Source organism: Pimephales promelas, chromosome 25, assembly GCF_988280905.1.
Source record: "Pimephales promelas chromosome 25, fPimPro1.hap1.1, whole genome shotgun sequence".
Classification (NCBI taxonomy): domain Eukaryota; kingdom Metazoa; phylum Chordata; class Actinopteri; order Cypriniformes; family Leuciscidae; genus Pimephales; species Pimephales promelas.
Genome location: NC_142793.1, coordinates 12,726,811 through 12,740,887, shown reverse-complemented (window position 1 = coordinate 12,740,887; position 14,077 = coordinate 12,726,811). Strand labels below are relative to the sequence as shown.

The 14,077-nt window shown below is 38.2% G+C and overlaps 2 protein-coding genes across 3 annotated transcripts; both read left to right on the top strand.

The window, feature by feature from the left end:
- Positions 1 to 821: 821 nt before the first annotated feature.
- nox5 (NADPH oxidase, EF-hand calcium binding domain 5) lies at positions 822 to 9,516 on the top strand. The gene is made up of 16 exons (XM_039666023.2): positions 822 to 941; positions 1,049 to 1,199; positions 1,352 to 1,562; positions 2,395 to 2,632; positions 2,710 to 2,863; positions 4,018 to 4,193; positions 4,281 to 4,463; positions 4,632 to 4,764; positions 5,657 to 5,799; positions 6,232 to 6,405; positions 6,493 to 6,537; positions 6,829 to 6,953; positions 7,075 to 7,159; positions 8,323 to 8,422; positions 8,509 to 8,675; positions 8,801 to 9,516. Exons 1-16 carry the CDS (start codon positions 822 to 824, stop codon positions 8,930 to 8,932), a joined length of 2,337 nt encoding a protein of 778 aa, XP_039521957.2. The 3' UTR covers positions 8,933 to 9,516.
- A 241-nt stretch (positions 9,517 to 9,757) lies between these two features.
- glcea (glucuronic acid epimerase a) lies at positions 9,758 to 13,998 on the top strand. Of its 2 annotated transcripts, XM_089127439.1 has the most exons (5): positions 9,758 to 9,937; positions 10,351 to 10,931; positions 12,113 to 12,349; positions 12,449 to 12,529; positions 12,620 to 13,998. In XM_089127439.1, exons 2-5 carry the CDS (start codon positions 10,430 to 10,432, stop codon positions 13,471 to 13,473), a joined length of 1,674 nt encoding a protein of 557 aa, XP_088983565.1. In that variant the 5' UTR covers positions 9,758 to 9,937; positions 10,351 to 10,429; the 3' UTR covers positions 13,474 to 13,998. The 2 variants fall into 2 exon arrangements, with proteins under 2 accessions (XP_088983565.1, XP_039521958.1); XM_039666024.2 differs by having other exon boundaries at positions 9,760 to 9,937; positions 12,449 to 13,998.
- Positions 13,999 to 14,077: the final 79 nt, after the last annotated feature.

Genomic DNA, 14,077 nt, shown 5'->3' with positions numbered 1-14,077 from the left:
AAAAATATAATACTTTATGACTGGTGAGATGTGAGATATGGTAAGATAATTATATTTATGGTAATGCAGCAGCATTACCATATTGTGTGCGTGTGTATTAATTATGTATATGAGGTTATATACAAATATGAATTATATATAATATAAAACACATAATATCAAAATATTTTCTCTTATTTTAAATGCAAAATTGTGTAAACTTTATATTTACACCCAGGAAACCGTTATTGTTAATGTATTTGAGCACACATATGTATGCATGTTAAAATCTAAACAAAATTGCATGAAATGAATTGTGAATTTTAAAGTATAAAAATGTAATTACTATCTAAGATATGGTAATATATGGATTCTACTTCAATGGTTTATGTATTTTAAAATGTATAATATTTCAATATTAAAAATAGTCAACAATTATATATGTGTGTATTAATTATGTTTATTTAAGTATACTTTCTATTTTAATGCATTATATATTTTAAAATATATAGCGTGTTTAAATAATGACTAATTATGTGAGTAATGCAAGTTACAGTGCTACAAATCAAGATTCAGAATCTGTTGCTAAAAACGAATTTGATCTAGATAAATATTGCTTTCCACTATTTAATAGGCTAATTGATTTAAAATCTGGGCACATACTGTAAGAACAAATATTAGTTGATTGGTAACGGATTTATTTTTTAAAAATACTTTTTTTGTTCAGCCACAGCCATGATGCTTTACATTGCAACTGTCTGCATTAGTTTCCAGCAAAATGCTGACAGGAGAATGTGACACATTAATGAAACTGCTCCTACATGTGTGTGTGAAGCGGAGACATGAGTCTAGATGAAGACGCGCGCTGGCTGGAATGGGTCACCAAGCAGTTCGAGAGCATTGCAGGAGACGACAAAGAGATCGACCTGGATGAGTTTAAAACGGCTCTGAAAGTAAAGGAGGTAAGTTTACTGATCATCAAAACCTTTTATTGTCCCCCCTGAGATGATAGATGAATATTGGTCCACTAGAGAACATTACTTTTTTTCTCTCTCTTATGTTGTTGTAGTCATTTTTTGCGGAGAGGTTTTTCGCCCTGTTTGACTCTGATGGGAGCAGCTCCATCAGTCTGGATGAACTTCTCAAGGCTTTAGATCTTCTGATCCATGGCAATGAGACTGACAAACTACGCTTCCTATTCCAGGTCTACGATGTGGATGGTAAGATGTACACGGACCATTGTCATCATCATGACCAAAAATGACTGACTGAAATGTTGTGCCAGGAACAACAAAGAATGTTGTAAATCCAGAAATATGCAAAACATGATATGATGCGTTAATTTAATCATTAATTGAATATAATCATGTAGGCAGTGGTTCCATAGACCCAGATGAGTTACGTACGGTTCTGAAGTCCTGTCTGCGTGAAAGTGCGATCTCACTCCCTGAGGAAAAGCTGGATGACCTGACGCTGGCGCTGTTCGAATCTGCGGATAAAGACAACAGCGGCTCCATCACGTTTGAAGAGCTGAAGGCAGAGCTCGAGAACTTTCCTGAGGTTATGGAGAACCTCACCATCAGGTGGGACATAATTATGCTAATCAGTAGAGTGCTGATATTCAACCGTGACTGTGAAGTTTTTATACAACAGTTCAGTAAGCAAGATAAAGAAGTATTATCGCGTTATTTTAGACACAATATGACCAGTCACTTTAAGTATTTTTCTTTACATAAAGACGAAGTAGTAGTACTGAAGAAGTTAAATATTTAAGTCATATTCCTTAATTATTTTCGAATCAGTTGATTCGTCACCTGTTTAGTTCCTCAATGAATCAACGAATCAATTTAGTGAATGAATCAATGACTCGCTCATAAAGACAACCCATGCTCAAAAGAAACACAATAGAAGATCTCATAATTTGTAACGGTTTCAAAGGTTAAACTGCTAATGGTTCGTAATAGTATTTTAATCTATTGTTGTTAGCATGAGCTTTTTTGGTTTCAAAATGAATCAGTTGAACAAATCGGTTGAATAAGCGATTCAAAGACTTCAAAGTCACTGGCATCTATGAGTGCAACAGTCTGGTTCTGGGTGTAAAAATTACTGTACACAATAACAATGACTTGGAAACATTTTTGAGAAGATACACTTATCATGAGGTACAAGGTTGTTAATTGATGGTATATGCTTTTGTTGAAACTGTTAAAAGTTAGAATTGTTGCAATCTGTTAAAGCGCTTAAGTAACGATCAGTCAATCACACATGGGGACCAGAACAGAAAAATGACCAAAAAACATGTTATTCACCATGACTTGTACATTATATTCTTAGCCTTTGGTGTAACGAGGAGTGAGCAGACCAACATTTAAGTAATTATTTGCTGAAATTTCCACTTTTTGTGTTTCCGCCCAGTGCTGCCAACTGGCTGAAACCTCCTAATCTGGAGCAGAAGAAACGTAAGACTCCCCGATACCTGACGCGGGCATACTGGCACAACAACAGCCGCAAACTCTTCTTTCTGTGTCTGTACGCCCTCCTGAACGTGCTCCTCTTCATCGTGGCGATGCAGAAGAATGCGCACGGAGGCCCCTGGTTCATGGTGGCTAGGGGCTGCGGACAGTGTCTCAACCTCAACTGCACGTTTGTTATGGTGAGTTGGGCTTGTGGATTCATCTAATACATCGTTTCCTGAAGTGACAGTAGGTTTTGTCTTGCCCAAAACTACAGGTGCTGATGTTAAGGCGTAGTCTGACGTGGCTACGTGCCACCTGGGTGGTGAGGATCTTACCTTTGGATCAGAACATTTTACTGCATCAGCTCGTGGGTTACGCCATCCTAATCTTCTCCGTTGTGCACACTGCCGCTCACGTCGGGAACTTTGGTAACATGTTAAAAATAATAATTCATTTTTTTTAGGAATATTTTGAAAGTCAGAGGATCTAAACAACAATGGACTCCCCTGGCATTCATTCTACGGATAAGAAAGTTAACCTAAACTAAACATGAAGTAAATATGAACTTGGTAACCTGTAATACATTTTTTTTATAAACATGATGAAATTTAACCTTCCCTCGCGTTCTGGAACAAATTCTTCCTCGTGGTCAATATGTGATTTTTTTTTTCCAGAAAACTTTGGGGTTTTTTTATTAACTTTTTGTGAGATTTTTTTGTTGTTTTATATTTTATTTCCTTTTAAATTTCTAGATTTGATCAATAAATTATAAATCATTAGTATTTTAAGTAGTTACTTTCAACTTAAATTCAAAATAACAGTTGCATGCATAAAAATATCTTAAATTGGGTGTGTTTGCTGACCTCTTGTGGAAAAAAAAAATACTACATGATATTTCATGACCTTGCCACTAGATGACTTTATAGCTCTATTTGGAGAAAATAAGTTGTTCCACTGGGCCCTAAAGTCCATTTTTGTTTAGTATGCATTCAGATACACATGTAGACATTATAAATTAATTAATAAAAATAACTTTTAGCATTTTTAGTTTGAATTTTGAGCATTTTTAGGTTTTTCTATGTGTCCTGGCATTCCATTCATTCCTATGGGGGTCAAATTGACCCGCGAGGGAAGGATTTGTTACTTTTTTTATTTCAACCACTAAACTTCTCGAATAATTCAAATTTCTTTGTGTATTCGTGGTTCAAGTGCAACAAAAAGTCTTGGACCTCTCAGATGACCAAAAAAAAAAAAAAGATTTCTGGGTCAAAATGACCCGAGGGAAGGATGAGGGTTGAAGGGATAGTTCACTCCACAATCTGTCATCATTTACTTAAGTCACATTGACAAAAGATAATATTTTGAAAGTCAATGGGGTCCTGAAAACATTAACGTTCGTTGTATGAACAAAAAAGTCAATAATGATAGAATTTTCATTTTTGGGATCTACTATCTCTTTAAATTGAGTATATAAAGTATATGACATTGTAACATAACCAGGGCTAATAACATAACAAAAGCAATATATTCAAAAACAAAATCCCAAATATCAGATGAATTTATAAGTTCTCTCTGTTCATAGTCCGAATGTCTCAGAATGATGGCACGTACCAGCTGTGGGAGTATCTTTTCACCACCCGTCCTGGTATTGGCTGGGTCAATGGCACCGCCTCCATTACGGGTGTTGTTCTGCAAGTTCTCATCTGCTTGATGGCGGTGTGTTCCAGCACATTCGTCAGACGCAGTGGTCATTTTGAGGTGATGCCTTTCATATTGAATTCATGAGAAGTAACACTTTTGTCAATAGAGCTGTGATTCAGCATAATATGTATTGTTTTTGTGTAGGTGTTCTACTGGTCTCATCTTTCCTACATCTGGGTTTGGGCCTTGCTGGTCGTTCACTGTGCAAACTTTTGGAAATGGTTCGTGGTGCCAGGGGTCATGTTCCTAATTGAGAAAATAGTTGGAATGGCAGTGTCCCGTATGGGTGGGCTGTACATAGTTGAAGTCAACTTATTGCCCTCAAAGGTACAGTCTAAGCCAATGTACATATTTTGGTGTATTTTGTTTTCTGGAACATTTAGTTAGCCATCCATGGAACATTTAAGTTAGTCATCCATGAGCTAAGCCTCACCTCCTCTGTTTTTTGTTTGTGTGTGTGTGTGTGTGTGTGTGTGTGTGTGTGTGTGTTTGAAGGTAACACATTTGGTAATCAAGAGGCCTCCATTCTTTCACTTCAAACCTGGAGATTATGTGTTTATCAACATCCCTGCTATCGCCAAGTATGAATGGCATCCGTTTACTATCAGCAGCGCTCCTGAGCAGCAAGGTAAAGCAAATAGAAATATTAAATTATGTTAGTCTTTCGCTATTGTTATGTATTGCCTTGATTTGTTTATATTTTAGTAGTTTATATTTCAGTAGTAGAAAAATCATACTCATGTTTTGTCAATATTTTGAAAAAAAAATACATTTACAAAATTAGGGAAAAAATGAATTTAGACAAAAAGCAAATATGTTTTAAACAATAAGATTAGTTGCTTACAATCTTGTTTTAACACAAAGTGTCTTGACTTGAAATTCCCCTATATGTTTTTTCCAATATTACCTTTCAAGTAGTGTGTTGAATACACAGTAACGCGTTACAATATTGCATTACTCAGTTACTGTTTATGGAAAGTAATAAACTTTAATTAGTATAGAGTAAAGTTATTGTTTTGCATTACTACTTTTTCGCACCTGGTCTGGGCTTGCTTGTTTGTCTGCTTTTTAATAGCATATGTAAAAGCCTTTTCACACCAAATGTGAAATGAATAAGCTTTGAGCTAAAAGAAATGTAATTTCACGCCTAAACTTTTCAAACTAAACTTTTGGCCAATCTGGAAATGATAACATTAAAGTGTCTTCTAAAAACATTTTTTTTTACTTGGAGACTCCAAAACAAAATTAGGAACATTTAAATTCCATAATAGAGGCACTTTAAGTTTATTTTTCGTACCAAAACAAAATAAAAATGTTCTAACAAAATCTAATTTACAATATTTACACAAAAAAGCAATGTTTAACACAATAAGATTTGTTTTCGAACGAATCTTAGAGTTGTTTTCAGACAAACAAATTCTTCAAACAATCAACTATTTTAAATAAACAAACAAAAAAAACTGTTTATGACTGTTTGAAGTGATGAAAGGTTCCCTGCTCAATCACATTTCTTCAAACAGATGTGCTGTGGCTCCATATTCGTTCGATGGGCCAGTGGACAAACCGCCTGTATGAGTATTTTAGACAGCCGGAGAGTCAAACCATCAGCAGCAAGAGGCTCACCGCCAGCCTGAGGAACAGACGGCACCAGAGCAGAGCACAGGTCTCGGATCAGTGTCAGAATCTAAACACATAGCAATAGAAGTTCATTAGGCTGTTTTATTGATGCAATTCTATGAAGGTGGGGTCATTTTGTAATCACATCGTTGACATTAGAACCATCAATAACACTTTACAATCCCATTAATTAACGCAAGTTAACTAACATCAACTACAATAAGCGACAGTTTTTATTTTATTTTTTAATGTTAGTTAATAAAAATACAATGGTTCATTGTTGGTGTACAACTTTTGATTTTAATAATGTATTGAAATGTAAGTAATGCAAGTTGAAATTAATATTAACAAAAAAGTTTAAGTATTTTACATTGTTAGTTCATGTTAACTAATGCAGTCACATAGTGTAAAGTTTTACCGAACTATCAATTCCAAACAAGTTTAACACAATAGACATTTGCACTTCTTCTCCATGTAGGATGACATTTTCAAGTCTGCAAGCTACAACGGGACTGTGGCGTCTAATAAGGATGATGCTGTTAAACTGACCCTGTACCGGTCAAGCGTAACCCGCACAAGCTCTTCCCAGAAGCCCGTCAGTGACCCAGAAGCACAGGTAGACCCGGGAGAAGCCCCTACGGTCCCCAGAGAAGTGAGTTTCTGTCTGAACAAAGCACAATATATATTCTATTGTATGTGAGATACACAACTGGAAGACTTATTTTCTGTTGTCTTCCAGCTGACAGCAAAATTAAGTGAAAATCACAGATACTGCAACATTAAGGTAAGTAATTTGGGTGCATTATAATAATACATTTCAGTACTGAGTAATAATAATTAAGTACATGTACATTCTATATAGTTAGGAATAGGGTGTGGATTAGTTTGTAGTAAATATGTAACGTGTAACAAGGTCACTGTAAAATAAAGTGTTACCAACCATAATTTGTTACAGTCTCTTTTGCCCTGGAACTAGATCTTTAATCACGCACCACTGATTTAATTCATTTAAAGTGATTGTCTTCTAAGGAAACTGTACACATTTGGCTATGCCTTTTTTTTGTGTGTGTTTTAGTGCTATGTGGATGGACCTTTTGGCACCCCGACCCGACAGATCTTTACATCTGAGCATGCGGTGCTTATCGGCGCTGGAATCGGCATCACTCCCTTCGCGTCCATTTTGCAGAGCATCATATGCCGGTAAGACACATGCAACATCTCCATTCACAAAATTACAGATTTTTTTCCATAACAATAGCACATGCAAACCCTTTAGAAACTTTTAAGTAAAAAAAAAAAAAATTTCGCCTTTTTTTTTTAGTTATCGCATGAGAAAGCAGAACTGCCCTAGTTGCAACTACTCCTGGTGTGAAACCATCAAAGACAACGAAATGAAGCTGAGGAAGGTAAAAGGGGCAATCAGACAAATGAAAACTGGAATAGATTTAGGAGAAAATGAACATTAGGGGCAAAAACCATTTAAACCCTTTTTTCTTAAATTGGCCAGGTTTATGTCACCTTCTAGCAAAATCATGGTTTGTTACATTTTGATCCTAAAGAGCATTTTGATTGTGCAAAAAAAATGGTAAAGAGCTCTTTCAAACAATATGAATCATTGACATTTTTTGTTTTACACTCTTATTTTCCTGAAAGAGGGTATAATGTTTAAATGCATATATATGGTAAACATCTTTTACATTTAGAAAGTTTGGGGAGGAAAAGAGAAATTTACACAAAAAAAGCAAATATTTTTTAACACGATAAGATTTGTTTTCAAATCTTAAAAAAAGCTTTGAAAGATTTGTTTTCAACTCATTGAGACATGTTTTCAGACAATCTGTCTTACGTTTATTTGTCTTACCAAAACAGCTGATTTACACAATCAAAACATTTACACAAAAAGCTTTGTAAGATTTGTTTTCAACAAATCTGAGACATGTTTTCAGACAATCTTTAAACGCTTTCAAACAAAACAAAAAAACAAAACATTTTTTTAAAGAGTAACTAAACCCTAAACCAACTTTTTTTAGTTAATGTTCTGTAAGAATGGATCTTTATTAATATCAGTCATTGTTTCGAGTTCAACTTTTTTGACATTTGAGTATAAAGTGTTTTATTTCTACAATATATGTGTAAAAACGTCTCAGTGCTGCCCTCTTCAGGTTGAGCGATGGCTACTGCAGTTGAATTTTCCTATTGGATGTTAGCAGTTCTTCGTGACGTACGCAGGTTTCAGCTCACCACGCTCTTGGCACGAGCTACGCCCTTGGCAGTATAAAAACCAGCTTGTTTCGTCAAAACCACTGTAGGGAGTCAGGAATTGGAATTGCGAGTATTAAAAACGATCAGGATAGTGTATCAGCATCTAATTCGTCCCCTCTATCTCCGTGGGGGTCTGTCCACTTTTTCAGCATTTTTCAAATATTGCCAGTGGGTGGAGTCAGACTCTAACCAGGGGTTTAGTTACCCTTTAAACATTTAGCAATCCACTAGCATATAGATAGATTCAAAGCTAATAGACATAAATCATTTTGATTTGATGAGGGTTAAAATATCTTATTTCCTGCAGGTGGACTTTATTTGGATCAACCGAGATCAGAAATCCTTTGAATGGTTTGTGAGTCTCTTGACCAAACTGGAGATGGACCAGGCAGATGAAGAGCCAGAGGGTAAGAGAGAACAGAAGAGAGAGAGAGAGAGAGAGAGATGAGCTTGGCACAGATATGGCCAATCATGTTAGTTTTTATGCTTTCAGGACGTTTTTTGGAGATGCACATGTACATGACATCAGCCCTCAGTAAGAATGATATGAAGGCCATAGGTCTGCAGATGGCTCTGGATCTGCTAGCCAAGAAAGAAAAAAAAGATTCCATCACGGGGCTCCGCACACGTACCCAGCCAGGCAGGCCAGATTGGGCCAAGGTATGAAAAGCCTATTCTATTCTATTCTATTTTATTCTATTCTATTCTATTCTATTTTATTGTATTCTATTCTATTTGTTCTGTTCTTCTATCTTTGTGTCTCTAAGATGTTTGTGCATTTTCAGGTTTTCCAGAAACTGTCCGAGGAAAAGAAAGGAAGGGTTCATGTGTTTTACTGCGGTGCTCATGCTCTGGCCAAAGTCATCAAGGCCCAGTGTGAGCATTTTGGCTTCAAGTTCTACAAAGAAAATTTTTGAGCAATTTACAATAATTTCAGAAATCTTACTTTGGCTAATCGTCTGATAATCTGCTTTTGCTAATGTCTGATGTTGTACATTCTGTAAAGCTCATGTTGTTTTGTAAGTAACTCTTTTAATCAACTTATGTATGTTTTTATTCATTATGCATCATGTAAATTGTTCGATTTTGTTTTAGCCCCAGTATAAAAAATAGACACTACATGTCATGTAAATTGTCTTAAACGTAGTATGAAGTAATTTACCGTATAATATAAAATAGGAAATATTACTGACACATATAAATAATGAAAAACAGTTACTTGTAAAAGAAAGATGTTCAATATTCAAAATTTTGATGATTTATATGAGTGTGTGTGGGAGGGTTCGTGTCTAAGTATGAAGTTTGAACTATATTCAAAGCATGTACGATCAGCTTTTGATGAATATATTGTATATGGACATGCTTCTCAGTGTTTAAATCGTTAGATATTGTAACCGATACGTACAAACGTATTTCTCATACCTGTAGCAACTTGTTCCCCTTTCTTTTCTTTACAGATTGTGGAAATTCTCGGATTTCCTAAATAAAAGTCAAACCCAGACATGCATTCGCTTGGTTTATAGAGACATCTTGCGATTATGTGCAGCAAGAACACAAGCAGAACTAAAACGATTCTGCACAGAATATTAAGCCTATAGACGTTTACTTATTCCCTTTAACCTCAATATTATTCTAAAAATATGTAATATGTAATAATCATTATCGAATAAATACATAGGCTACTCGTAAAATGATTAATAAAAATTCACCTTATGTCACACCTATCTGACATTAGATTGGTGATTGGCTGGCACGGAGGACACTCGCCTCTGATTGGTCAGTGCAGCATTTCAGTACAGTGGAAGCATCTACTATATTGCAGATTTGAGGCGAGAGGAATCTTTCGCATTTATTTTTCTTTGTCTGACTATGTTATGCGTTCATAGACCCTCGCGCAGACGTCGTGCGGTTTTCAGGTGATCGTAAGTATGGTTTCATTCCGTTTTTCAGCTCTGCATGTTGTTCAGCGCCTTCATTCGCATGCAAAATCACATGAGCCCTCGCAGTTTCAATTTAGACTTAGAGTGATGCGATTAGATTTTAATCATCGCCTGTCCGTCCGTGTATGTGCTGAAGGATTAGTGCTCACTGCTCAGTAACGGGAAAGATTTCTCATTCATAATTTGACCATGCAAGTTGAATCCAGATAGGCTACTATGTAACTGTACATTAACGTTGCATTAAATGTCCTGGTAATATGACTGACAAGCTTCACCATAACATTCATCATGCCAGTGATTTGTAATATTTGACATTGTCATTTGTTTTGTGTGGTCATACTTAGAATATGACAAAATGGTGGACCCATATTCACCATCTTTACCTTTGTCTGCAGATGCAGCACCTGAATCATAAAGATTTCCTGATGTGTTCTGGTGTCAGTTCCACTAACACCGCATGGCTGTAATGTGACAATGCGCTGTCTGGTGTCTCGAATCAATCACAAGACTCTGATAGTCATCTGTGCTGTATTTGCCCTCATCACTATACTGCTGTGGAACAAGTGCTCGAGTGACAAGGAACTGACCACACAGATCAGACCTCAGCTGGAGTTTGCGCCCACCCCGGAAAAGGAGGAGGATGAAGAGGAGGACAACGGGCAGGCCCCCGAAGCCCCACCTGGATCCAGAGAAGTCATTTATGAGCAGATCGACTGCCTCATCAATGAAGATGTGATCATAAAAGGCCGTAGGGAAGGGGGCGAGGTGTATCTACCCTTCAGCTGGGTGGAACGGTACTTTGACGTCTATGGACGTCTCGTGCAGTATGATGGGACGGAACGGTTTGAGTTCTCCCACAGTTACTCCCGGGTGTACGCCCAGAGGGAGCCTTACCACCCAGATGGTGTCTTCATGTCTTTTGAAGGCTACAACGTGGAGGTGCGGGATCGGGTGAAATGCATCAGTGGTGTGGAAGGTAGTTTCCTTAAATCAGAGGAAGCCAACCCTGCTTGCGGAGAGCTATCGTCCTGCAAAGTTTACTGGGACACAAGCCCAACCAAAATACTGCTGTGCCCCAGTATAATATTAAATGATTATAAAATATACTACAATTCCTGAATAGCTAATGAGTATCTTTTCTGAAATTGTTTGAGGTTCAGTTTGATTTTTTCGGACAGTTGCACTAAATCGTTGCACTGGTTTCTCTCATCGAAATAGTAACAGGATACTTTATAAAACAGAAAACAAAAAGAATTCTGGATGACATTCAATCCATTTTAGGAAACAAAATTTGGAAATGCTTTATAGTTTGTCAGCGATAAAGCAGATCTATTGCTCATGCACCTTGTGAACGACTTTATTGGGGATAAAGACAATTTATAGACTATTTCCATAACAGTATATACTGTATATAAAAATCACAATTTGGGAACACATTTGATAGAGCGCTTGTGCCCCAGTAATCCTTCTGGTTCCAATCCCAAACTAGAAAGCTGATCAAGCCATTGTGTGGCGCTTTTCCACTACACAGTACCAGCTCGACTTGACTCGACTCAACTCGGCTCGGTTTTCCACTGTGTAAAAGTTGTACCTGTACCTGCTTTCGGGTACTTTTTTTGTACCACCTAAAATGTCACATGAAAACAATGCCGACTGCTGATTGGGCAGAGAGAATCGTCACCATTCTCTGGGTCATCATTACAAGCGCCAGATGGAGTATCCAGAATAACCCCGCTATTTTTAAATAGTTTGGCCAGAGATAGTTACCTAACTTTTATTAGGGCAACTCGGAAGAATACGCCGTGGTCAAACGAGGAGGTGCAGACATTCCTTTGTTTGGTTGCCGAAGGGAGGATCTTGCGAGATATTAATAGGGCAACGAGGAACGAAAGGCGTGACGACCGGGTACTATTTGTGGCGGTACAGTCTGCAATGGAAAACAGAATGAAAAGTGAGCTGAGTCGAGCAGAGTCAAGTCGAGTCGAGTCGGTACTGGTAATGGAAAAGCGCCATAAGGTTACTTGAATATTACAGGCAGGTGTGTTGAAGCAGGGTTGGAGCTGAAGTCTGAAGAAAGGTAGCTCTTCTTGAGCAAGACTTGCATAAATGGTTTCATTATCCTATTCCTGGAATCAAACTTTTGTGTTATGTTCACAGGTGTACCAATATCTACCCAGTGGGGTCCTCAGGGGTACTTCTACCCCATCCAAATAGCCCAGTATGGGCTGAGCCACTACAGCAAGAACCTCACAGAGAAGCCACCTGACGTAAAGATCTATGGCACGTCAGAGGAAAAAGAGGGCTCAAGTCCGTGGGTCGTCCCTAAGGGTTGCACGCTCTCCAAGCTCCAGGATCAAGGTCGCTCTGGGCTTGCGCACCATTTTGTCACAGCGGGTATGAACTCCTTGTGAATTTTCTTACGTTTGAAGTTGTAGTTGTTGTATTGGCTGTTAATTATCATAGATGGATGATTACTTTGTGGTATTTCCATAGAGAACTCCGATGGTGTGTCTTTGGTCTTGGACAACGCGAAAGATTTCGTCCTGACCTTTGATGTGAAGTTTATCTCCAACGGTAGTGTCTCTGTTGTTCTGGAGACCACGGAAAAGGGACCTCCTTACATTATCCATTACATAACTAGCCCACTCCTTCTTTCCTTTAAAGCCCGAGAGGTCACATATGGCATCGGCCCCAGAGCCACCTGGAGCTCCGTCAGTCGTGACTTAGTGACGGATTTGCGTAAAGGCGTTGGTTTGTCCAACACTAAAGTGGTGAAGGCGACCAAAATCATGCCTCGCCGTGTGGTCCAGCTGGTTCTTCGAGGGTCTGGATTCATCAGCAATATCACCGTGTCTTCCACCGCACACATGGCTGCCTTCTTTGCTGCCAGTGATTGGCTTCTTTATAACCAGGATGAGCACGGAGGGTGGCCGATCAAGGTGACCCGTAAGCTCGGAGAGGGCTTCAAGAGCTTAGAGCCCGGATGGTACTCCGCCATGGCCCAAGGCCAAGCCATGTCGACGTTAGTGAGGGCGTACCTGGCAACTCATAACCCTGCATACCTCGGCGCCGCAATCCGAGCGACATCCCCCTTCAAGAGGACTTCAGAACAACGTGGCGTCAAGGCTACATTCATGAACAAGTACGACTGGTATGAGGAATACCCCACAACGCCCAGTTCGTTTGTTCTTAACGGCTTTATCTACTCTCTGATCGGGCTGTACGATGTGGCGGAGACGGCAGGCAACAAGCTTGGTCGAGAAGCGGGCATACTCTTCAGTCAAGGACTGGAGTCACTCAAGTCCATGTTGCCATTGTTTGACACAGGCTCTGGAACGGTTTATGACCTGAGACACTTTACCCTTGGCGTTGCCCCTAATTTAGCACGCTGGGACTACCACACTACTCACATCAACCAGTTGCAACTGCTCACATCAATCGACAGCGCCCCCATTTTCAGGGAATATGTGAAACGCTGGAAGACTTACCTGAAAGGAGGCCGGGCCAAGCACAACTAGACATGCTCAGAGGGCAGTTTTATATAAAGATCTGAGCTATTGTTTGAGAATGTAGTAAACTGAGAACAAGCGTTTTTACTTTTCACAGAAAAGGGTGCATATTGTATCCGACTTGATTGCTTTAAAGTGTCATGCTGAAGCGCTTGAGTTGTTGTATGGGCTTTGAGAATATTTATTTCCAAAATATCATAGTATATTTGAATGTAAGAAGCAATGCACAGTTATTTACTCACCTTTGAAGGAAGCACAGAAGATTTGCTTTAAAAATGACTTTATCTTAATCAATGCATACAGTTGGTAAATGTGAGTAGTTGCACTAAGGATTGTGTGTTAATTCATCTATGAATAGAAAAGTTATAGTAAAATACATTAGAAATGTTTTAGAATTATTTGCTCTTTGTATTTTAAAGCACAATCCTATCATAGGTCATCAAGATTTGATACAGTTGCACAGTGCACACTTTGAATTGTTTTTAAGTATGTAATTATTTAAAGCTTAAATAAATGTGCTATTTTAAATCTAAATGTTTTTGTGAGAAATCATTGCTACCAAGAAAGAGGCACATATAGTAACACTGCGGTGTTCTATGAAGTACCTTGGACC